Here is a 26,376-nt window from a genome sequence, read left to right as displayed (position 1 = left end):
CACTGTGCATGCAGCAACATTGCCTTAATTTGAAATGAGTGCGAGATAATATCTGGGCAGTTCCAGAGCAAATCCTTTCCTACTTTTCAAGGGGTACCTTAGGATGGCCCACTATGTGCCACTTCTTTGTTCTGCACTGTTCGTGTGCCTCCTAATGGTAGGTATCTTTGCCTTAGAACTAAAGTGTTTCCTCGTTTTCATTGGGCCATGGCAATCTGCTACTGAAGGAAAGTCCCATAAAGACTGCTCTGGTGAAATCTGTATTACAGAAGGCGCCATACAAGTCTCTGAGACCCCTCTTTAATACCAAAATGCCCTGCATGCCTGTTGTGCCTGGGCCCTTTTGATAATACAACTCCAGATGTCTACCTTCCTTCTCCTGGAAGTCTGTCAAACTATCTACTTGCAGGTCCGTCCACTTAGCTGTTCCTTGCAATGGTCTTGTTGGGATTTAGGTCGCTTCTTGTAGCAGGCACATTCAAGTTATTACCAAATGGTTGGACTTCACTTTCTTGCCAGTTTACAGCAGCAAGGCACCTCTGCATACCTTTCCAGACTTGGATACATTCTGAAAGGAGAATGTCAACTACCACAGGTTCCACTCCTGATTTGGTGTCTTCTCATCCTTCACTATGTTCTTTGTGTTCAGATGTTATGTTATAAAGATTTATACAGCACACAGCTACTAACAAGAGTGTCCCGGCACTAAAGGCATGACGACACCTACCAATGAAATGTATGTCGATTGTGTGAAAAGCCAAGTGGTCAGTATCTTTTTGAAAACTGGAAAGGTCTTGTTTAAGATGCAGATTCCTCTGGAGCATGCTTCAGTTAAGCGGTCCAAGATGCAAAATTGATCTTCGGCCTGTTCTGAGCTGGCAGATACGCGGGACTATAGCCAGATTTCTAGAGGAGGTGCGCAAGGTGTGGACTGGATTGTAGTCTTGAATAGTCTGATAGCCAGCCCTTGAGCCATGCAGGGCTTTGTGCATTAGAACCATGGCCTTCAAAACTAATCCTCTTTCTCACTGGGAGCCAGTTAAGAGTCTCCAAGTGAGTTGTTATGTGTGATCTAGAGGGGGGAGGGTGAGTTCTGAACCACCTAAAGTCTATACAGAAGGTACTCTGGGAGGCCCAGATAAAGGTCATTACCATAGTCCATTGTCAAGGTTACTAGCGCCTGGATGACAGTCTTCCTAGCTGCTTCCAACAGAAGGGGTAGACATTTTTCAGCATCTGAAGCATATGCAAGACCTAGTTGGAGCCTGAATCTGTGGTTGAAAGGATAGGGCACTGTTAAATGTCATCCTTAGGTTCCTTACAAAACTCTGTTGGGGGGGCCCGGAAGTGGAGCCTCCTCCAGCCAACATGATTTCCAGAGGTTAGGGAAAGATGCACCAAAGATCATGATCTCGGTCTTATCCAGGTTGCATTTCAGTTAGTTCCAGGCCAATCACTGAACTACCTTGGAGAGGCAGTTTGTGATAGCCTCACCATCGAGCTCCTTTCCTTTTTCCACGGGAGAAGAGAAGCTGGGTGTCATCTGCATAAGAGATTACTTTCAGGCCCAGCGACTCTGCCAGTGCCACCAGTGGTGTAAAATAGACATTAAACAGGGTTGGGCTGAGCGTTGAACCCTGAGGAATGCCTACTGTAAGTGTGCGAGCTTTGGATGAAAAAAGGAGGCAGCCAGACAAATTGCCTTCTGTTGTCCAGAAGAGAAGAAAACCACTTCAGGGCTGTGTTCCCAATCCCGATTGCCTGAAGATGTGTTAGCAGCCTTAAATGAGGAATGGAATCGAAGGCTGCAGATAGATCCAGCATAATAAGTATGGTCTTCCCTCCCCTGTCCAAGATGCCTCTAACATATTCAGCTACTTCCAAGAGCGCTGTTTCAATACTGAAGTGTGGCCTAAAGCCTGATTGATTAGGATGTAAGTTTATTCTCCTCGAGGAATTGTGACAGTTGTCCATTAACCGATTTTTCCAATATTTTGGAAAAGGCAGTAGATAGGGTCTGTAGCTTGCGGGTTGTTTTGAATACGCTGTAGATTTTTTTGTTGTTTTAGCAGAGGTACCACTTTTGCCCTTTTCCAGTGTGCTGGAACCTTGCCCGATGAGGTGTTTTATATATTGTTACCAGTTGGATTGATGACCTAAGCTACCTTAGTCGGCATATCCGTAGGGCATGGATCAGAAGGAGAACCCGACTTCAGGCTCTAATGGCTGACAAGGGATATAGGGCAGAAACTGGCAAAAATGAAGCCTCTTGTAATAGAGGTAGGAGCTTCAGTTAGATCAGTAAGGGTAGAGTCAGGTTGCATGTGTTTAAGGTCTGCCTGAATGGTAGTGATCTTGTCATGAAAGAAGGATTCCAGCTCCGCGCACTATTCTGCTGATGCTTGGCAATCTCTAGAAATGACATCCGGTCTAAGAAAGGATTTCAAAATTTTACTACCAGGTTAATCAATCTTGCTTCCAAAGAAGGCCTTTTTGGCCAGATGCACCTCTGAGTAATTGTTATTTTTTTATTTTTTTATATAACTTATATTTTTATTACAATATGGCATTATTTATCACAAGAATTAGCACATTCCACAATTCTCATTCCTGCCCTTAGGGCCATTAGCAAGGCTTACATTTTGGTATGTGTAGTGTGCGATGGTTTACTCACCCAAGCACCATTTGTGTGCAGTAGTGTTAATTACAGTACACATGCCGAAATTACAGGGATAAGAACCATACAGTAAGAGAAAAACAAACCTATAACATTGCGCAGCAGTGACTGGTGATGGAATTGCTCTAAAAATCGTGTTTACCAACCCTTTTATTAATTCACGGGTTGGATATCTGCCCGTCATTCGAGGGTTATTTGGGAGGAGGAGGAGGAGGACTACTACTACTACTACTACTACTACTACTACTACTACTACTACTACTACTACTACTACTAGTTAGCGATATCCAACTTTCCCTACCCGCGGGTGACCGGGCTATCCCCAGTCTCCGTATGTGGCAAAGAGGCGTTAGGTGGTGTCCCTCGTGTGTTATCCGAATCCGGTTCTAGTTGAGAGTCCGGCCTTCGCCGCCCTTCCAACACATGTCCCCGGTACTCTAGGTCTCGTTCTGTAAAAGTTCTTTAATGCTCAACTTCTACTTCGATTTATCCTCTAGATTGTAATTACACCTCCATTTCCTTACATAGTGTTTGCATTGTTTGTTTCTGAGATCATCATTAAACCAGGGAGCTGTTGGTTTCATCTGGGATAATGGTGTGCCGAGATAGGGGCCAGTTCGTGAATAGTGTCTTGAATCCAGCTAGCTAGGTATGAGCATCCTCTTCAAGAGAGCCAGACAGGACTGGGGTGTTTGCTACCAGTGCTCGAGTCAGGTCACTTTTCTAGATTTTGTGAAAGACCCAAGAAAAGGTCTGTGTATTTTTTCCGAAGGGAGTGCTCCTTAGATGCTCGTGGCCACCTGAATGAGATGAGGTGGTGATCAGACCATACCGGGGTGTCGAATCAGATACCTCAAGGCTTACGTCGGAGAATATCTGGTCTAGTGTATGGCCTGCTTGATGGGTTGAGCCAAAGACCTGTTGCTTGAGTCCAAAGCAGCACATGATGTCTAGGAGTACGGAGGCTGCTGGATCAGAAGGATTGTCCAGATTGACGTTGAAATTCCCCAAGACAGTGAAATGAGTATACCGGAGGGCCCACGAAGATAGGGCGCTGCCTAATGATTTCAAGCATGGGTTAGCATGACCCGGGGGTCTGTAAATAAAGGGCACCCGCCAGTGACTGTTAAGGGGTTGGGGTCAGGCAAAAGACATTTGCTTCCACCTCCCCGAGACCCTCAAGTGGGAAGGTTACTCAATCATATTCCATTTTGTAGACTAGTGCTATCCTACTTCCTAAGTATTTTAAAGCCGGAAGGGAGTCCTGCGGCTAAGGACGGGTTGGCTGGCTCTGAGAGCCAGGTTTCGTTAAGGAACAGGGAGTCCTGCTTCCCATCGTTTAGAATGTCAAAGACCTGTAATTCATGTTTCTGAAGAGACCTTCCATTTAGTAAATCTGCCGAACACTGTGCTAATGGCCCATTATGCTTGTGGGCGATGAAGGAAACTTTATAGTTAATTTGTTTGTTAGGAGTCCATGCGCAGTCAAAGCAGGTACAATCTTTTAATATTTTACAGGGGGAGCAATGAGGCACATATCTCAGTTGACATACACAAAACAAATTCTAGCTGTGGGGTCAAGTACCTCTCCTACTCCCAGTGGATTTGTATGGTTCCCAAAACTAACAATGTTTATTGGCTATTTATTTTTAAATGTTTATTAGCTATTTATTTTTATTTTTTTAATTTGTTTATTGATCTCAGTCAAAGTAATGACATCAGATAACAAGAATACTGTTACAATAGAGCAATAAGAGAACAACCCCCCTTCCCACAGGCAGAACAAATAGAGATGATCCAAGACATTGAATAAGTATATTTGGCTCACCAGCTGCACATATACAAAATAATAGCAATGACGACCTGATACAAGACCTTCCAATAAAGCTGCTAATATATCAAGCAATGAAGGCACTCATGGCATAAACAAACTCCTACCATAGAGCAGTACTTAGGACAGTGAGTGGGTCCGATCTTAGAACCAGCTAGAACATGCATAGGAAATGAACATTAGTCATACAGATTTATAACTAGTCTGGCCTAGTCATCAAGTATGCAGTGAGCGGGGCCCAGCAATCTTTGGGGCGAGAAGTCTCAGGCAACTCCTCTTCATATGTCAGTAGCTGAGTTTTGCTGTACAGCAAATCACGGAGCCATTTTTTCTTTGTCGGAGTGGTTTTCGCACTCCAACATTGCGCCACAGCTCACTTCGCAAACAGGGTAGACAATGCAACTATGCGACTGTTACAGGGCTTGAGGCATTTTACACACCCCAGTAGGCAGAGTTCCGGGGTGCAGTGCACTGGTTCCAATATCATATCAGTAAGTAGTATTGTCACTTCAGACCAAAAGGCAATCACACCCGTACACTGCCATGCCACATGTAGAAAATCTGCATCTGCCATGCCACACCGTACACAATTGGCAGTTTCTCGAAGGCCATATTTAAATAGCTGTACAGGGGTATAGTATAATAGAGCCGTAGGTTCAGCCTGGTAGTCTGGATATACAGTCCTAATGGCCTGCCGCACTCTTGTGTAGGTAAAGCTGAACATAAAGCCTCGGTCCATGACCTTCTGCGCATCATGCAGTGATTTAAAATGACCCTTAGTATATAGGTCTCCTATCCATAAGAAACCTACTCTGGCCAGCTCACTGAGAGCCTGCCTCTCACATGCCGCTGAGATCTCAGGGTGCGATACCAGGGGCAGCGACTGAGCATAAAGGTAAGATAACTGAGCCCTCTTCGCCAGCTTACCCCTAGCCCACGACGACACTGTACAGGGTTAATCTCAGTCTGCGGGCCACCTGTGCCTCCCGACAGAGTTGCTGCCTGTACTGTCATTGGAAGCACTGCATCCGCTTCTATCGCCACATGGGGTTGAAACCGCTGTCGGAAGTGCCAATAATGTGTAAATTGAGCCTGAGCACAAAGATAGTACAGTCTGAAATCTGGAGCCTCGAAGCCCCCCCTCTCAAATGGCTGCACCAAAAAAATCCCACCCACACCTGGGCTGCTTCCCGCCCCAAACGAATGTTGTTAACCCTGATTGAAGAGTTTTGAATAGCGCCACATTCAATTTAATAGGGATATTGACAAGAAAGTAAAGCAGCTTGGGGAGAAAGGACATTTTGACAACTGCTATTCTATCCGCCAAGGAGAGGGGCAGATGTGCCCACCGCTCAGCTTGATCAGTGATATGCGTGATCGCATGGCCATAGTTCTCCGAGACCACTACCCCCGGATCCCTATGCAGCCAAACCCCTAGATATTTCACGGGGTCTGACGTCCAAGTTAGCGGATACTCCAGCTCAATCTCTTTTGTGTGTGCCGTTAGGGAAAACACCACTGTTTTCGACCAATTGATCCTGAGGCCAGAAAACCTTTCAAACTTAATGTACTCCCGGAGCAGCTCAGGCAAATACACTTTAGGTTCGTGAACATATAGTAGTATATCGTCCGCGTTCAGAGAAACAACCAGCGTTCTCTGTCTAAATCGTTTAGCAGCGGCCCCATGCTATTCCCAGAGTTTGCAGGCATGGGGCTCAAGGGCGAGCGAGAATAACATCGGTGACAGCGGGCATCCTTGCCGCGTGGCGCTCTCAATAGGAATCGGAGACCACACCCACCCGTTCACTCTCACCCAAGCGACTGGGTTTTCATAATCCATTTAAAAAAAGAGGGAGGAAAGCCCATCCGATCCAAAACGTTGAACATGTACGGCTATTGTGCTGCATCTAGCAGCACCGCAAAAGCTTGGAAGTCAGGGTCAAAATAATGTAAAGTGGAAAAAATAGTTCAGAGATTGTGTGGGGAAGCGCGCAGTGACGAATCCGAACAGGTCGGGCAGAACCAAGAGAGGAACTAACGGTCGCATTCTAGTTGCAATTATTTTTGCAAGAATCTTCGCATCAATATTAATAATCGAGAGTGGCCTATAAGATTCACATTTATTCGGAGGCTTATCCGGTTTCAGCAGAGCCTCCTTGAGAGATGGTTATTGGCCATTTTTAGGTCTCGGCTAAGTGCGCGGAAGCGCGTTCTCGCCGAGAACCTATTGTTGCCGTGTCTGCTTCCCAGGAGACAATCCTGGCCGTGCGCATCGCCTTGGAGGCGATTTGAAACTGGCACGCGCCGCGCTCGCCGTGGCTATCTCCTGGGAAGCGCAAACATACACAGGCACACCTCCCCCTGCACGCATGCGCACACACACACACGAGCGCACATACACGCACGCACACAGAGACACTCTCCGCCCCCCGCCGTCGCACACAGACACACACACACAGGAGCGCACATACACGCACACATACACGCACACATACAGAGACTCCCCCGCCGTCGCGCACATACACACACGCACACACACACAAGCGCCCCCCCCACGGCCCACTTGCCACCAATCCGGTGTTCTGTCGCCTCCGCGGGGCTTCGCGCACAAGACGGAAGTCCCGCCCCCACGCTAGGTTTCATTTTCGAGTGCGCGCGCACATAACTTTTTTTCCTTCGGTGCCCGGGCCTGGGTCCCAATCCGACCCTGATTGTTTGTGTTCCTTTCTAAAAGATAGGAGGAATTGACACGCTGTGCCTTAATTTCTAGGTTGCCACACAAGCCAAATAATATCGAGGAAACGACTGGCATCGTTCCAAAGACCAGTTTCCGTCAGGTTTGTTTCTTCCTTTTGGGTCTGATGCAGCGTTAAAAGTGCACTGGAAGATTCGTCCTAGTTCAGCAAATTGGTGGGAGCCTTTAAATTAATGGTTGGGAAATTATACCCCACAAACTCCACAAACGTTTTTTTTTTTTACCTCCGGTTGAACCCTGTTTTTTTTTTCTACGAAGTTATCGTAATATTCATAAAAATAAATGGGTCAAAAAACAAAACGGCGTACGCATCTCAGTATCTTGGCGCAACAATTAAGAGCTTAAAACGGTAGTAGCGACCTGCTGGCGGAATGTTTGCCCCTTCTGCGGGGGGAATTGATCAAAGCCTCGCGCCCCCAGCCCTGAAGTGTTCGATGGTTCGTGTTTTTGTTCTTTTTTTTTTTTTTGTCATCTAGAAAAAACCAATTTGCACAACCAAATACACGGGCTCAATTATAAAACCGGGGGTCAACAGGAGTCAGCAGAAAGCAAGAGGTTAGACAGCTGAAGCAATAGACTTGTGTTTAAACTGCAGCACAGGTGATCCTGGAAGGAAGCTGTAAATCCCAGAATTCAATGGTTTTTCGCGCGGAGGGCGGGCGTGAACAGAGGCGGAGGCCCAGGGAAACTCTTTGAAGCTTTTGGCCAATGTGTTGGCGCGTTCTTTTCTTTTACCCAGTTGGCCCTAAAAGAGGGTGAGATTAAATTAAGGTGTAAATGATTGTAGCTACAGAAACGTGGGTGTCTTTGCTTTATTTAACAACACGCCTGAAATGTTGTTATGCATATGGAATTCATTTATCAACAGAAGTCTGTCAGCTGTACTTAGTTATTCCTACAATTTTAATACAGTTTGGCTACTCGATGTTTACCATCTACCAACAGAGGGAGTAAAGGCAAACAAAAATCCCATAAGGCTGCCTGGAAAGTTTACGTCACCTGGGTGTCTTAAATGACAATACCATTTATTTATGATTAAAAAAAAAGAAAATGTCAATAGCTCTACCTTTAATAATGCCGAGACCATTGCATGGTAAATGCTTGTTTAAATCCTGAAGAATCATTCTGTTACTAGAACAGTTCTGACTGGCTCATATGTGAGGGCTCTCAGTAACCACACCTTAGGCTTAGAATTCAATATCATTAGAGCTGAGATCTCAAGCCAACCCTTTTAAGCAATTGTTTTTATTATTGAATACATATTTGTTCAATTTGCAGATATAACCTCCCTTTATTTGTCCTTCTTTCTGATGGTAATCTGCTCTGATCCATCTGCACACGGTCTCAGAAGCACTATGGTACCTCTTTTTGCAGTCAATTTGAGGACTATAAAATTATCAAACATAGTCATAGATCGCAGTTACTATTTATAGTACCTAAAGTACAGCTTCTCTACAGATAAATTGCCAGATGGATATTGACATTGATAAAACTGTTACCTCAAAACCAACAAACCTGTTCCCATGAGCAGTTGAAAAGTATGTCAGTGCAGTACCCAAAGTGCCAGATGGAACATTACTGTGTTGGTGTAGATATTTGCACACAGACAGCAGTAGCATTTCTTCATTTGATCACTCTTCAACATTCTGGCTTCACTGGTCAAAGGTGCGTTTGCTGTTCATTGCATGTGGTGCTTTGGAGACATTAAATTGGACTATCTCCTATTTATTTTGGCTCTTGTCTATCAGTTTTGGGGGTTCTAGAAATGTGTGTATGTGCTTGTCTGAATTGGCTTAATTATATTGCACCTTTCCTTTTTTCTTTGGAAATATTATGCATAATTTAACAGATTAGTTTTCAATTTTAGTTTAATTTCAATGTTTCTGATGGGCTCCTTTTTTAAACTCCTCAGGCTGAGACTGCTGCAAACAGGATCTGTAAAGTGCTGGCTGTGAACCAGGAGAATGAGCACCTGATGGAGGATTATGAGAAGCTTGCCAGCGATGTGAGTACCTAGCATTTGTGCTCTTTTTGCCAGATGTAAACGTGGCATTGGAAAGAGAGTACCTGGGCAGGAAAAATGAGTATTCACTGAGCAGGGTCTCTATCTGCTCTATCATGCGTATTGGACTGTTGCATCTGCCTCAGTAATCCTATAGTGCAAAGATTTGTGCTCTTCTTGTTTTCAAACATTTACTGTACTGTCTACCTGAGGGTGCTTGCACCAATTGAGCATGTGCATATTCCTTTCTGGCTGACTTGAGCTTAATATTTTGTGTCTCTGCAGTTGCTAGAATGGATTCGCCGTACAATTCCCTGGCTCGAAGACCGTGTTCCAGAGAAGACAATGCATGAGATGCAGCAGAAACTGGAGGATTTCCGGGATTATCGTCGAGTTCAGAAACCACCTAAAGTTCAGGAGAAATGCCAGCTAGAAATAAACTTCAATACCTTACAGACTAAACTTCGACTTAGCAACAGGCCAGCCTTTATGCCCTCTGAGGGGAAGATGGTTTCGGTAAGTAGACAGATGTTGCGGGAATTGGTTCATGACGAGAAGGGACGTATTCACAAGCATTCTACTTATGAAAAAATAATTTGAAGACTTATCTCATTAATCAATAAAATGTGGTTTAGTTCTGTCTCAATTATAGCATACCCCATTAGAAAAATGTCCTGTCCAAAAAGGGCATCACTCAATAGGAAAATAGATTACAAACATTAGACGTATTTAGCATAGGAAGGTGCAAGTCCCTATCACACAATACATCCTACAGTAGGACACCATCCCATGCATGATAGGCATTCTACATTCATTGCCACATTAAAGACTTCATGGATTAGAGCTATCTCATGCCGATCTGACATTTCTCAGCCAGTTTCACACAATTCTCCCTACCATAGCTACTACTTATTTTGCATATCAAGATACACTTTTGAATGTTCTTGCTGCGGTGGCTAAATGTGTTCCAGTTTCCGCCTCTTGAGTATAATGGTTGATGTTTTATCCTTTTGCTACAAAAGGTAAATGCCAGTAAAATACTTTAATTGAATGAATGTTTTTAGAAATATGCAATTTGCAATGATAAACTCAGCGAAGGCTGATATTTGTTCCCTAAAGGAATGCTAAGAGCAAAGCATTGCTCTGTTGTGGAACAACCACAATAAAAACAGTATAGCAATAATGTGTGCATTCTAGTATGTAAAATGGGCAGACAAACTTTTTTGGGCCTTCGTCCTTTGCTTTCAAATTCTGTTTGTGCAGGATATTCTACTCCGAAGGTAACAAAACTTGTGAATGCTCCCTTTTTACAATAAAAAAACAGTGACGTTTGCCTCTGATATTACATGGAAGTGAGTGGGATGGTTGTAGCGCATGGACTTCTTCTCCGATTTCAAAATTGACATTTATTGACAATGCCTTAAACAGTGGAGAAACAGGACCTTGACCTCCATATTCTTAGCCTGTGTTTAATCTCTCACCGTTTTGTTCACTTTGCTCTTGATAACTGTGGGTTTATTTTCTGTCTGAATGGTGAGGACCAGCTTATGTCTCTTACTTTGTTGTCATCAGTGGTAACCCCGTAAATGTGACACTTAAGGCTCCCATTTATTTTCTTGTCTATCTGCCCTTCATGTGCACCCATACGCTAAGCCAGCCTGCATCATCTGTTCAGAAAAGTTGATTCCTTAGTGGCAATTATGCCTGGAGATTAGAGTTAGAGAGGTCTGGGCCTGAACTGGAGTGAGCCATATGTGGTATTCTACAACAGCAACCTTGTTTTGTGTTTAAGAATTCATTAGATACCTTCATTGTTTGTTTAAATCAGAGTAGATCTCTGCTTACCGTCTTTTGGTATCCTTCCTTGTCACCGAAAAATCTTGCAAACTGCAGTATGAAGGGGTTTTTCGTATATTAATGAGAGGGACTGCCAGTGATCAGTTCAGGCGAGTCATCCATGTCGCCCACAGCCAGCTGGATCCAATCCTCTATAAAAGTTTGCTGCATAAAAGCAATCCACATTTCTTTCAAGGCATCAAGAGGTACAGCAGCTTCTTCAACTGTTTAGAAATGTTCCGATTAATGCGATTTACTACATGGAGAGTAGCTTGGATGTTGCCTGGCAGAACTGCCTAGACCAGTGATCTTCAAACTTTTAGATGCCGAGACCCCCCATCAAAATGTTTTAGGCGTAAGGACCCCCTCCCGACAAAAAATTCTAGAACCTGGTAGTCCTTATCATTGACTACCATAAATGTTCTCCAGAGAAACGGTCAATCGATGCACCTCATTAGTACCAGTTTACCACCCAAATACAGCAATAAGCAACAAAAAGGTGACCAGTACAGCTTTACAAAGGGCCTTCTACAGAGCGGCAACACCTGTTGCTGCTTTTAAGTAACTTTCGAACCTTTTGAGTAAATGCATTTTTTTGTTGTTGCTGAAATCAGTAAATTATTCAGCAGATGATGGATTATGTGGCAAGTGCTGCAAATCTATAATTATGCTCAGATCGCTGCAGCCGCACTATCGCATAATTCCAGTGTCCCTTAGTATAATAGTTGTAATGCATGCACTGCAACTTTATTACACGTCATTAGAGGAAAACCATACTATATTTCTTGGGATGCTCACAGCTTGCCATTTACACCTGTATGTAACTGGGGGTAGCTGAACATCATTCCTCATAATTAAAACATTAGTACTTTTTATTAGGTCGTTCACTGTCCGATAGCTAGATATAAAATAATGGGCAGCTTCAATGAATAATAAATATCTTTTAAAAAGTTGTTACTCAGTGGTAAATGCACTATTATAAATTATGAAACCTTTATTAGTTAATGCACTACAAAAGTCTGTGTGTAACCAGAGAGCCACAGAATTAAATCTTGGTCGGTGCAGTGGAGAATAGTGACTTGTGTATTTTTAGTGCTATGAGATCACAGCCTGTGACAGAAAGCACTGTGAATATGCATGTCTTGATTTTTACTTGTATTAAACACTGTATAAGATAGACCGCTACAAAATGCCCAAATGATTTACGATAAAAGGGTGATTCCAAAATATACGCTTGCTTCCAAAATATGGGGGCCTATTTATAAGCCCATTGTGCTGCCGGTGCGTCATTTATTATGTCACTGTGGTTGCGCAGAGTGCAGACCCATATCTACGAGGCCACGCAAAGTCACTTTGTGTGGCTTTTCATGGCCTCCTAGGTGTAAGGCAACGCAACACAAGTCGGTGCATTTCCTTACACTGCGTCAGGGGGGGTTCCATGGACGTTGCAGTGGGTTTTCCCATGAGTTTTTGACACATTCCTAGACTTACAAGGATCTGTAAAGCTGAGGATGCGTCAAAACTGTACTCTTCCCTAGGGGATGCGTAACGAGGAGAAATGTCTATTTCCCCTCAATTGACCTCTTACTATGTGTAACACACATAGAAAGAGGAAAGGGCCTTCATGGGTTGTTTTTGTGCAGGAAGGAGTGCCTTCTTGCACAAAAACAATCCTGCCAACAATGTAGACACCCTTGCACCATGGTGCAACGGTGCCTGCGTTGCTGCTTGTCACCAAATTGTGCACCGGCAGAAAGGACAGGAGTGCACCATATCTTACAAATCCAGTCTAACCCTCTCCTTTTGAATTGGCATAGGGCAGCGCAGCAAAAATACTTGTGGAGCTGCCCTACCATTTCATTGTAAATGAGACCCATAGCTTCTAGTAATGTCCAGAACCTATGTAATGCAATTTATTTTACATAACCCTTCAACACATTCTCAGTGATAGCAAGCACTTTGTACATTCAATGACAATTAAAAGCAAGCACTTCACAGCTCAGTAAACTCTACACTACTACTCCTAAAGCTTCAAGTGATTTGATCAATTAACTGCAACAGCACTCTCCTGAGAAATCTAAGCCAGGCAGACCGCTAAACACACCTTTCTGCCAGTGTGCTGCTGGCCTGAAAGAAATGCAAATGTGCACAATGAGTTGATCTGCAAATCCTTTACATTTGCAGATTAACTTGTGCACATTTGCATTTCTTTCAGGCCAGCAACACACTGGTAGAAAGGCGTGTTTAGCTGTCTGTCTGGCTTTGTTTTCCCAGCACAGAAGAGTCCCTGAATAACACTCCAGGGAAAGCATTTTGACTACGGTATCCACCGTCTGGGATGTTTTCTTTTAGCAAATGAAGAGCGCGACCCCTTTGTATGCCTCCTAGGGGTCGCGCCCCACAGATTGAAGACCTCTGCCCTAGACTCTAACTCGAGAGCACACTCCCCAAATAGGCTAACCTGTGAAACCTAGTTGGCATTTTTTGTTATTACTGTCCTACCACCCACCTCTTTCTGATCCACTTTTTAACACTTCAAATGATGAGGATTTGTTTGCTGTATCTTTGACAAATGTGATTGAGAAGGAAAAGTTACTTGTAATCTGAGTTTTGGAATATTGCTAGTTGTTTCACGTCAAAGTATTTCTTTTGTTTGATGCATGACTTGACATCCCGTCTCCAGAAACCCAATGTGCACAGGGACACAGACTCCAGGTAATTTGTTTTCTGCCACCCGGGACAGATATGTTTACCAGCACTGCACATTGAAAGACTTAGATCTGTCCTGAAGACTCTCAAGCGGTGTCAGAAGCTGGGGTTACCAAACCTCATTTTGACATCATGTAAAAGCTTCTCGGCGGTTCTGATAAGGTCAAATGAGAACGGCTTACAGGGTAGGTAGGGGGTTCGGGTGGAAGGAGCAGACCGGTGGAATATCGAACCAAACCCATTTGAATTCGGCCCTTCGTGTAACACCTGTATGTTAGTCTTAAACCCTACAAGTAGCAAGGTAACATTTTCTTTTTTCGTCATTGGACTCTGTACTGAATGTACGACCTGAAGTCTTCTAAAAAACTGAGAGTAAATTGTTTTGGTGATCCATCTTTAAGAGTAAGATCCATTCAAAGTTCAAAATAAAGCCAGTAGGGGGAGAGAAGCCAGCCTCTGCTCACTAACTTTTTGTTGGTAAGTACAAAAAAAAGCTTATGGAAAGTTCAAAGGTTGCTGCCTTAATTTCCATGTAGAAAGCGACTTTGTGATTAGATTGTCATCTCTTGACAGATTTGCACAACTAGTACCAAAAACACATACTTCACTTTTATTGATCCATAAAGGTAGTATAGAGATACCTCGTTGACAGAGGGCAGATCGAACAAGGGTAAGAAATATGGAGGAGGGTCTCAATGAAATTTCAGCTCTATAATTTTAATATCTGCTTGGGGTTGCACCTAATTAGGCATGTGAAAACAAACCTGTGTCTTATGTGCATATTGAGTTTTAAAGCACTCATTTTAGGTGTTTGCTCTGAAAGCTCCTGAAGATTTCTAGCCAGTTTTGTTGACTTAAAAACACAAACTGACCTAAAATGCAATTGGCTTAGTCCTCCAATGAATTAAATTGGCTGCTCTGGACCTGAAATATTTGGTCCAGCAGCTATTATGTGATACGGTTGATTAACTAACTGGTTTGTGAAACCTATGTATGAGAAACTGGCTTATTTGTTTAAGGTTGCCATCATTCTCTAGCTACTATGACTGCTGTCCCATATTGAAATTGGTTAATTTGGGAACACGTTAGATGGTACATTTATCACCACCTTGATGCCTTAGCCAGACCATTGCAATAAGTAATTGTGGGACTGTAAGTTGGTTAAACACACAATTTACAAAGAGCAGGACAGGGACCAGACAAAGAAGGGACAGTACATGTGCTCCCAAGAATGTATATCAAACACACTGCAGGGTAACTGTTCCTAAGGAGATAAATCGGCCGATTATGCTACGGATTGTCTTGGGGAATAGAAGACTGGAGATGGCTCATCCAAAATGGATAGGTCTCAGGTTGGATATAATAGATAGTGGAGAAATTCCTCACATTTGAAGAGTTGACCTCACACACCTATTACGGCATCATGCTTCATCATAGGGTGTTTTGCTCCTCGTGGGGGTGGTGCTGCAGTCCTACATGGGCCCGTCAAGGGGGCTCTGTAACGGAGATCTTTTCAAAGGAGAACGCCTTTGTGGGTGAGTGGGAAAAGTGCAAGGGTGGGTTAAAAATACCGTGATGATGCCCCAGAAGGTAATTTATTCCTGGGCCCATCTGGTATGGTTAAAAACAGAACAACAAACTTTTTGAACTAAAGGTGAAGTGGGACAACTGTAACAAAACAGGCCAGTGCTTCCACATAGAGATGAGTATCGTCCATAAAAGAGGTACAGCATGCAAACTCGGTACTTAGTTACCCTTGGTAGTGTGTGGCAATCGCACCTACCCACGTCTTCTGCCGCCAGAGGTAAGGTGAAAGCAGCAGTGGCCTGGTTATAAAGATATCAGATGAGTAGAACCACACGTTAGCCGGCCGGGAGGCAGACGGGAAGGCAAATGTGATGTGGTGTGCCATGGAGAAGGATCAGTAGAGCACTCCGTATATAGTGGCCATCTTGGAGTGGTGCAGGGGTTACCCAGAACCGGCAAGGATCGTATGTAAATAGAATGTAAGATAAAGGCAGTGCACACATAAAGTCAGGGTAAACTCGCAGTGACACCTATTAGGTTTGTCTGTGTACATGCCAGAATCAGGGGTATCGAGTCCACTATAACCGGACGTGGTGGATGTCCTGCTATGTGGTCGTAATGATGAAAAAGATAATAAGGATGTCGAGCCCTTTTATTGTCATAGTATGGGACTGACTCAATTTTTGCGTTTTCATAGCTAGCCCAAAACGCAGCAAAAATGATGCAGTCTTTTACATTTGCATATATATATTGAGAGATTGTCATCTTGTGTCACTTATGTTTTGGGATGTCTAGATTAAACCTGACATGCAATATCCATTTCCACACTGCTGAAATGCATACATCAAGATTACTCAGCTGGAGACTGAGACAGACACTCTGAAATCTATTAATCTCAAGAAGAGGCACTGTAGACCCCTATATGTGATCCACAAGGAGGTAGTCTGGCTCATCAGTAGCTCTTGACAGACCCCCTGGTAACCACCTTCATTAACCCCCAGCCCCTTTCAACATCACCTGAAATTATTTCAGTGGGAGGAAAAATATCATTCAATCTTCAATCCTGGCCAAGTAGATTTACAGATATGTGGGAGCTAGACATTGCACCTAATAGATAGTCCATTCAAAAACCCACTTTACAAATATCAATCCTCTCCATTCCAGCTAGCTGATTCAAGAGATAGAATTTTCTTTGAAAACCAGGGGCAAATGAGGTTTTGAAGTAAAGCAATCAAGGTCTTTGTGAATACTATTTCTTTGTAAAGGAGAGTCTCAAAGTGAGTTTAGATCCATTCTCTAACCGAAAATGCCAAAATACTGGGATAGCACCAGATGTCCAGTCTGGCTCATCACAGGTACACTGCGTGAGCAGTGGACCCACAGTCTGCATATTTGAACGTGGCAATGCTAAAATGTTTTATGGTCCAAGATCAAATACCCGAACTGCCAGTACAGAGTTTTTCCCTTTGATCTGAAGACTTCAGTGGCTTTATCCATATGTGAGCCAGTGGTAATGGCACATATTTAAAAATAGTATCATTTTATCGTCACATATTGCTTCTCTAAGAATGCTTTGAAGATCAGCGAGGCAGAATACTCCTAAAACTGAAGGCAATTCTGGCATTTAAACAAAGCTTGTTCTCTTTCCGAGGCCCCCAGAAAAGTGACTGTCACAGAGTTCCCTTCCTGAATCTGATTTTTTTTTTTTTTATAGTGGGGGATCCCTCAAAGTATATAGATTCACGGGGTGAAAATGTGCACAGTCCGCATGCCGAAAGGAATGGATGCCATCCGTGCTCTGATTTCTTTGTTTCCAACACTCCTCCTTAGCAGTCATTATTCAGACACAAAACACAATACCACTGTGTTATCTGAATAGCAAGGAGTTGAGGCACTAACACTTCTAGAGGTAAGCCTATACCATTTGGAATTGCCCCCTTCTTAGAAAGTGAATGATTACTTGGTTTATCTTGCAGGCTTAGAAAATGTAACGACAGACCAGCTCAAAAGAACCTCATTAGAACACAAATGGTTCTTCTATAGTGTCTGACCCCCTTCTGGGGTACCTCAGGGCAAGCTGGGGCTGCTGGGCCTCAACCATAGTAGTTTAGGTCTTTTGCCTGGGGTGCATCCTACTATGGCCCTGCAAATTGCGCAAAGTACAACCTCTTCTGCACCTGACTCTGGTAGTAATGGTGAGCTGGCGCAGATTTCTCAGAGTGGGGTGATACTCAAGGTTAGTAATCATACAATAACTCAATAAAAGAATGTGCAAACCAATCCTTATCTTTGTAGAAGGAAATATATTTCAATATGCACTATAATATAATATTGCACACTACTTGCATAGAATGCATTTTTTTGTCTCTGGGCAGTATTCACGAAGCAATGCACCTTTCCCTTATATCTGTTCTTCATCCCTGATCCAGACTCTGGTATTCTTATGGAAGAGTGGTGATCAGGCAGACAACTGCCCTGGCTACCTTCAGCCTACTGAATACTCTGCGGCACTCTCCCTTCTTTGGTCATAGAGGATTTGCAACTGGAACAAGCAGTGCAGCAATAAGGTCCCACTTTTAACACCAAAATCAAGCAGATGTGTATCCACCGTCTAACTGCAGAACACGTCCAAGTTGATTCCTCTTTTAAGTGTCCTGTCCAGGCTCTTCACTTTGTAGAGTGATGCTCCTTGCTGTAGGCTTGCTTCCTACTTGGGGCATCCACGACAATGGCACAAAGAGGAGTATTATGTGTACTTGGCTGTCATCCGCCAAACTGGAGTAATCTGAAAGGGCAAAAGTCTGGCCTCATCAAAAGGTTTCCACACCTTCCATGACAGTCTGCAATCCCACCCCTCTCGCCTACCATTCACCAGCTGACAGGGTTCAACAAGGTGAATTAGCAGCTTCTTGCTAGTAAAATACCTAATCAAGTTTCCTAGAGGAGCCCTGTTTTCACTCTCTCTCTTCAGAATCTAGGGTGCCTCTCTCCAACTTCAGAAATGTGAGCAATACACTTTCACTGTCTGGGATAACAACCCTTACATCCATCTTGTTCAAAGGCCAGGCCAGTGCTGTCTGAAATGAATCCCAAAGGCCATCGTTAGTCTCTCGCTTAAACACTCCATGCCTGTAGCATGCACATGAACATGCACAACATGCACTTGAGATCTTAACAGTTGGATCTGGTTAGGGGCCAGTAGACCTTCATGTGACAGATAAATTCTGGTTACAAATATAGATTCCCAAAACACAATATGCTGCCACCGCTAGTCTGCCTTAAACCCATGACGGGAACAGTAGGTCATTGTTTCATTGAGGACACTCCATGTGTGGTCCTTCAGGTCACACAACACGTCCAAGACCATACTCCTTTCGAGGGACCGGACTAGGCCTCTTCATGCACATTAGATTAGAATCCCGTGTGCCAAAATCGAAAATCTTGATAACCGATGCATGCACTTGGGCAAAGGAACACATTTCTGTCCCAACACATGGTGAAGTAATTGCCTAATTATTTAGTCATAGGAACTCTCCTAACTGTACCTTATGCCTCAAAAAAGAAAAAAAATTCGAAGTTATGCCATCAAGTTTTCCAGAACTCAACTTCAAGAGAAATGTAATTCCAAATGATTAGCCGAGCTGGCCTTTTTCCATGTGTATTCTTTCTTGTTCCTCTCTTTCCAGAAGAGTTATCAAGCTCAAATCAGTAAGACAGGCTGGTCTGTATCACCTTGTAATGATGGTATCCAGATTCAAAACCCAGCCCTTCAGAACATTAGCTAAAGAGCTTTAAATCATAGATCACACATCTCGATTTTTTACACTGAATAGTTTCCCTTGGCGGTGTTGACTTTGTACTGATCGAGAGAAAGAAGGTGAAGCATAAATTTGTGGAATCTGTATCATACGTCAGAAAGAACATTGCCAAAGATAATTGATGAATTACAATGGCTTGTCTTTAATTATTTATCATGGGTGATGTTATTGAGGATTACGCTTGAACTGTGCCCTGTGGATCTGTAGTATAGTTTTAAATACGAGTCTTGCTAGATCCTTTTTAAACCTGACCCTCAAACGAAGTTCCTAAAAGGCTGCCTGCTTCGCAGAAAAGAATACAACAGCTTCTACAATATTAAAGTAGGCATGGTCACTGCTCTAGGGTAGTGCTTTAACTCTATTTAATATGCCTGATTTGACTTTTGGGTTTTGATAAACTGAATATCTTGCTTCAAGTATGCATGTTTGTGTTGAAAATTAAACCAATTGAAAAACATATACTTTAAAAACAAAATCCTCGAGTGCGCACATGCTCAGAGATATTAAACAGTTCATGAATTCATTTGTAAGATTGAGACAAAGGATCGCAAGTAAGCACTTTTCTACCCTTTCATGTAGCTGAATATCCTACAGAGAAGTGGTTATTGTTAGAAGTTAGTAATGTTTTCCTTATGTAAAAAAGGAGGATTGTGACTCGATATCTTTTTTTTGATAATGAGATGTCAGTTTCTTCTGTTTATCTGAAGGTGGTGGGGCATTCTTGCTGATGTTATCTAAATGATTGGCATGGTTGTAACATGTACCTTTATTTTCAGTGTTTAGAGGGATTATAAACATTTATTTTTTAAATTAACATTTTCCAGGACATTAATGGCTGCTGGCAGCATCTCGAACAGGCAGAGAAGGGCCATGAAGAGTGGCTTCTGTATGAGATTAGAAGACTGGAGAGACTGGACCACTTGGCTGAGAAGTTTCGACAGAAAGCTTCAATCCACGAGGCATGGACGGAGGGTAAGTTCACTACTTGTGCATGGTGGGCCAGGTGGGCAGAATGGGGGCAGGCAGGTCTTGATGTTTAATCCTGTGTTGCATTCTTGTTAGTGAATGTTATGAGGGAATTCAAAAAGACCCATGACTTTTAATATAACAATTGGAATTTAGTATCTTATGAGTGACTTGCAGTAAACTGTTCTCTAGCATTGGATGTATGATTTTCATTATTTACTAACTATTCCTTTGAAAGCTAGGAATCTGCAAGAATGTGTAATTAGTGCCAACTAAATAGCATGTTAAGTTAAACTGAAACCTATGCTTGATTCCTAGTGACTGGCTGACTACTAAACTTTTCAATACATTTGTGTAATCTGTGAGAATACTTGGAACTGTGCTCATGCTCACTTTACTGAAAACAATGAGAGAAGAACTCATTCTGAGCCCGGCTTCATATTTCATTTGTTTCTCTGGTAGAGTTGTGAAAAATGTACCATTTATTTTTTACTAATTTCCTGATTATCATCACTTTGGACCCAGTGTGACAGTCGGTTTCAGATGAAGGCACAATTGTTCATTGTAATCCTAATTTCCAAGCCAAATTAAATGTAATTGTAGTTGTTTCAATTTTGAACCCCTATGCCTGAGGTCCACTGTGGGCAGAAGTTCAATGAATCCCTTAAATGCTATCTCTATCCCGGGGGGCGTGGCCTGGAGCTGTTGATGGTGGACGTGTAGTTTGACGGCTCCGTCCTGTGCCCTGAACACCAGCTAAATTATCCTATGATCCCCTGCCTGCAACCCGCCTGATTCATATCCAGATTGTCTCCGGGGACAAGCGGCGTGTAACGGTGCCACGTTGCCCTTCTGGAACCGCTCCTGTGAGAAGTTCGGCCGACGGACCTTGCTGCGGCCTGCTGCACTAAGTGAAGCCCCGTACTTGCGTGATCGGCCTGGCCGGCCTACCCCCATACTCCTTCGCGGTCCAATCGGGACCCAGGATCGGGCTGCGGCCGCTTTGCCGACCAGGGACGCGGGTGAGACAAGGTGCCCACACCCCCTACCGAGGCTCTGTTGCCCCCCTCCCCCTCGGCTTATGAAGCACGGGCTGTCCGCGCTGCTGCGCAGCCCCACCGAAACGCGGGAGCGCCTCCGTGCAGTCCCCCTCAACCCGCCAAAGTGATCGGCGGGGCTCCGGCGCTGCCACCACTGGGTCCGAGAACTCAGGAAGGGCGACACACACGGCATAGCCGGCGCCGCAAACCAGCATTGTCCCGCACGGGATACCGGAGTCAAGGAGCAGGCCTGGCTGGCATCAAACAACACTCTGGCGCCATCTTGTCGCTGCGTTGGGGCTAAGTGGTGACTCTTGAACCCCTGATCAATCAGGCCACGTGAAACAGGGTGGCGGACACTGGAGACCGGCAGCACACGCAGGTGGGGGACCGTGGAGAGGTGGGGTGCCTCGCGCATTGGCGCCTTCATGCAGCGCTGCGGCCCAGACATCTTTGCGCTCTCGTCAGCCACGGTACATTCACTTTGAAGCGCACTGGTTCACATCACCCTTGCCATCTACGCGAACCTCGCCAAGGCACAGGCGGCGTATCGACTCATCCTTGGTTGACGCCTCATCTGGGTATCCTACACCTCCCTTACCAGCACTGAGATATACGCTGCATCTACCTCTTTGCAGTACAAAGTGGACAGGCCATAACAACTGCCGTACATTCAGAGGGCACACGGCGGTCGGCTGCCTCTACTACAGCGCCACCCTGCAGACAAGGTCTATGGGCAGGACGAAGGGCAAACGGCAGGATCAGAGCACCCGAACGGACATGCAGTCCACCAGTTCGGAGGACCCACTGGCCTCCTCTAATATGGACATCATCCCGCCGACCGGTAAGGGGTCTCAAGACGCCAAACTAGATCTAATCCTGAATGAAATACGCGCGACGCGCTAGAATTGCGCATAGACAATATGGCGACCGGCCTATCCTTACTTAAAGCGGACCACAACAAATTGGCGGATCGAGTGGCGGAGCAGAAAATAGCGCTAGACGACATTATCCCGCAGCAAACGGAACACTCTGCGAAACTAGAAAATGTGGAGAAGCAACTGAAGCAGCTGTGGGGAAGGGTGGACGAGGCGGAAGGACGGGCCCGCCGCAACAATGTCCGCATCCTGGGCATTCCGGAGAGGAGCGAGGGGAGAGACCCCACACAGTTTGTAGAGGATTGGCTTAGGAAGCTGGTGGGCCAGAGAGCTCTCACCGCTCTCTACAGTGTGGAGAGGGCGCATAGGATGCCATCACGGCCCCCACTATCTGGGGCACCCCCGCGCCCACTGATCGCTCGTCTCCTCCATTTCAAAGATCGTGACACTGTCCTCCGGGCGGCCAGGGAGGAAGCGCCGATACGCTTCGAGGACAAGACCATCTCGGTCTACCCTGATTTCACGCCACTGTGCAGCGAGCCAGGTCCACCTTCATGGGGGTGAAGCGCAGACTGCGTGACAGGAACATGAAATATGCCCTTTTGTTCCCTGCTCGGCTAAAAATCCTGCATAACAACAAGTCCCACTTTTTTGACTCGCCTGAGGAAGCATCTGAATGGATGGAGGTCGCCCTGACTCCGCCGACGTCGCAGGACCAATTCACAGACCACCACAGCAACGCCAGTAGGGGCTCGCCAGACCGACGGAACGACACTCACAGCCCTGGGCATCACTCATCTCATGGAGCATCGGGGGCGGCGCATACTCTCGGACACCAGGCGACGGACCACACGTCATCATCCACACATCAGCGTCTCACTGAGGCGGCCCTGGCTGCCCACGACGCGGGAGCAACCGGAGACAGACTCACCGTTACCACTGACACTCATACTGAGGTGTCTGGTTCAGTTGACAGCCTACAACTTTTCCCGAAGGTCACGGCACAGATGGCAGCGGAGTTCTGAGCCACGACACGATTACTTCTCTCCAAGTGGTAACGTATGTCAAATCCCCTCCCTCACATATGGTGGGTTGAATGTGCAGGGATCTATCATATTGTGGGCTCTCACGCCCACGCAGACAGTTCAGTGCCAACCGTCGGAGGTCCACCACCCCCCGGTATGCACACGTACTTGACTGTGTTGTGCCCACGTTGGACACCATGGTTTGGCTCCTGGGTACGTTGGCTCAGGGACCTTTTTGTTTGGGGGTTTATTGATTGCGAGACACTCTTCTATTTTAGCACAGCAGGACATATGGGGTCGCCCAGTTGTTACACCTTGCCACACCGCACAGATGGGAATGGGACCTCTTAACAATTACCACTTGTGCACCTGGAATGTTCGTGGCTTGGGATCAGTGCATAAACGTCATAGAATCCTTGCACAACTCAACCGGAGGGGGACACAAATTGCCTGCTTACAAGAGACACATTTGAACGCTGCTGAAGCGGTGAAATTGCGCAAGAAGTGGAGAGGACAGCTCTATGCCACCTCATACTCCGCATTCTCAAGGGGGGCGGCAATTTGGATGCGTGGGTCTCTTCCTTTCCAGTTGTTGGAGCAACGGGTTGATAAGGAGGGTCGCTATGTGTTTGTGAGGGGTCTGTTGGATGGGGAGGAAGTTGTTGTGGGATGCATGTACTCGCCTAATACGAACCAGTTGGAATTTCTGTCCAGTGTCAACGGGGTACTTGCAGACTGGGCTGACCTTCGCTGGGTAATAGGGGGAGATTTTAATGCTGTACTAGATGTTCTGCTGGATAGGTCACACCCCCCCTTACTGGCTACTGAGAGCAGGAAACAGGCTGCTGCGCTTGCGAGTTGGGCTGAGGGTTGGAACTTGGCGGATGTGTGGCGTAGCATTCACCCCATGGACAGGGAATACACCTTTTTCTCCCCTCCCCACCAGCTTCACACCAGAATCGATCATATTTTCTGCTCAAGGTCCTTTACTGCATTGATTGTCCAAACACAACACATGGGGAAAACGTTCTCGGACCATAGCCCCGTGGAAATTACATGGCAGTGGGGTAGGAGGCTAGCCCCCATACCGACCTGGCGGCTAAACCCTGAACTCCTAGAGGACTCGGTTTTCCGGTCCTCCCTCTCCGACACTATCGATACCTACTTCTCCACGAATGCGGGCACGGCTAGCTCCCGGCAGGTAGAATGGGACACTTTCAAAGTATGTCTGAGGGGGGCTGCTATGACTACTAGGGTGGGAAGGAAGCGGGAGGTACTTAGCCAGCTTCAGGAGGTGGAGGGCTCGCTTGCATCCTTAGAGAACGAGGCAGCGGGTACCAACGCTCCCTTTCCGCCGCTGCAGGAGGCACGTATTAGACATGCAGAGCTGCTGGAAGAGCTGCGAGTTATTGACTTTAGGGAATTCACGAATAGGCAGCACACACAGGCCGATCGGGCCGGCCCCCTACTTGCCCGCATCCTGCGGGACTCCCCGATCAGCCAACCCATTCTGCGGATTTTGGACCACTCTGGCCAGCTGGCTACCACCCAAGTAGGGATTAATACAGCATTTAAGGACTACTATACCGCGCTATATGGCCCCCCACTACCCCTGTCCGAACCCGCATTAGTGACCTTCATGGCGGAACTGGTTCTCCCGCAGCTTACTGCAGATCAGAATAAAGCCTTAAAGCGTGCCATAACATTGGCAGAAATCAGACAGGCAATCAGAACCCTCCCTAAGGGTAAGGCCCCTGGAACGGATGGCCTGCCAACCGACTTCTACGCCACTTACATGGACCTCCTGGCCCCGCGCCTACACATTGTTTATCTGGAAGCTCTACGCACAGCCTCTCTACCACAATCCACCATGCAAGCTCTGATTACGTCCCTCTTGAAACCGGCCAAAGAAGGTTTGCAGTTGGCCGATTATAGACCCCTGTCCCTTCTTAATACTGACTCAAATTTTAAGCAAGATACTGGCATCGAGACTCGTACAATACGTGCCACATTTGGTCCACCAGGATCAATGCGGCTTTGTCACAGGTCGTAATACGGCCATGAACCTTCGGCGATTGGCCCAGCTCATGCTTGGGAGCGATGAGGGTATGGGCTCCGAAGGGTGCATCTCTCTGGACTTAAAACAGGCTTTTGATTCCTTGAGATGGGACTATATGTTTGCCACATTATCAAAATATGGGATCCCGCCGGAATTCCTCGATTGGGTCAGATTATTATACACAATCCCCACGGCGAGGGTACGTACTTCCAACCAAATCTCGGGCCCCATGGCCATTGCCAGAGGCACCAGGCAGGGCTGCCCACTTTCCCCTCTCCTCTTCGTTCTTGCCCTCGAGCCATTGCTCTGCAGACTTAGGCTGCTAGCCCCCCGTTACGGTATACGGCGGCATGGTAAGGACCACATTGTCTCTGCGTACGCGGATGATATCATATTATATCTCCGAGATTTGAGGGGTGAGCTGGGCCAAGTCTCCCAGGTTTTTGAGGATTTTCGAGAAATATCTGGCCTCACCATCAGCGAGTCTAAGTCCTACGGATTCGCCTTTGTAGCTGCGGGTGATTCGACCCCCCTGTCTTTTGCCCCACATGAATTCCAGATGGCGGAAACCACTTTCCGTTACCTGGGAATACAGATATATAGAGAGGCGAGCATGATGATAGACGGCAACCTGGGGAGGGCCATTAGAGCACTGAAGTCACAAGTTCAATTTTGGCTTACATTGCCGCTCTCCATACCTGGCAGAGTGGCAATTTCCAAGATGGTGATGTTGCCCCGTCTTATCTACTACTTCACCAACCTGCCGTTCCAGATCCCAGCGGTAACATTCAAGACCCTCGACTCCCTGCTCACAGAACTTGTGTGGGGACATGGCCGCAGGCGAATAGGGCTGGCTAAGTTGCAGCTTCCCTCCAACTCCGGAGGCATGGGCTTACCGGACTTCAGGGCTTATCATTATGCATGTCAGCTACAATGGTTGGCTTACTGGGTGGCGGGCCGCAATCTTCATGAGATTAATCTGACCCAAGATGACCATGCTAAGGGGAAAATACACATCTTGCTCCTGCCTGGATCGGATCTACCTAGAAACACTACGCCACTCCTCAAATTGGCGGTCACACATTGGCGAAGGGCATTGAAATATACGTCCACTGGGACACCTTATGCCCCCACAATACCACTCTTGGGCATACCACTGGGCCCGGGCACACTTACAACGACTCTACTGGAGCCCTGGAGTGACGCGGGTGTGACACATGTGGGTGACCTGTTTGCGGAGGGGCACTTGTTGT

General features: G+C 45.7%; 1 protein-coding gene across 1 annotated transcript in view; it reads left to right on the top strand.

Moving 5' to 3' along the window:
• LOC144782059 (alpha-actinin-4) overlaps positions 1–26,376 on the top strand; it is a 280,125-nt gene that overhangs the window by 166,827 nt on the left and 86,922 nt on the right. Inside the window, exons 9-11 of the mRNA XM_078661201.1 lie at positions 9,176–9,268; positions 9,551–9,781; positions 19,980–20,127. Coding sequence (XP_078517327.1) covers positions 9,176–9,268; positions 9,551–9,781; positions 19,980–20,127 — 472 coding nt within the window. The remainder of the gene's footprint in view (positions 1–9,175; positions 9,269–9,550; positions 9,782–19,979; positions 20,128–26,376) is intronic.

The sequence above is a fragment of the Lissotriton helveticus genome, chromosome 9 (assembly GCF_964261635.1).
Source record: "Lissotriton helveticus chromosome 9, aLisHel1.1, whole genome shotgun sequence".
Taxonomy (NCBI): domain Eukaryota; kingdom Metazoa; phylum Chordata; class Amphibia; order Caudata; family Salamandridae; genus Lissotriton; species Lissotriton helveticus.
The sequence above is the reverse complement of the archived record's forward strand: the minus strand, read 5'-3'. Positions and strand labels throughout refer to the sequence as shown.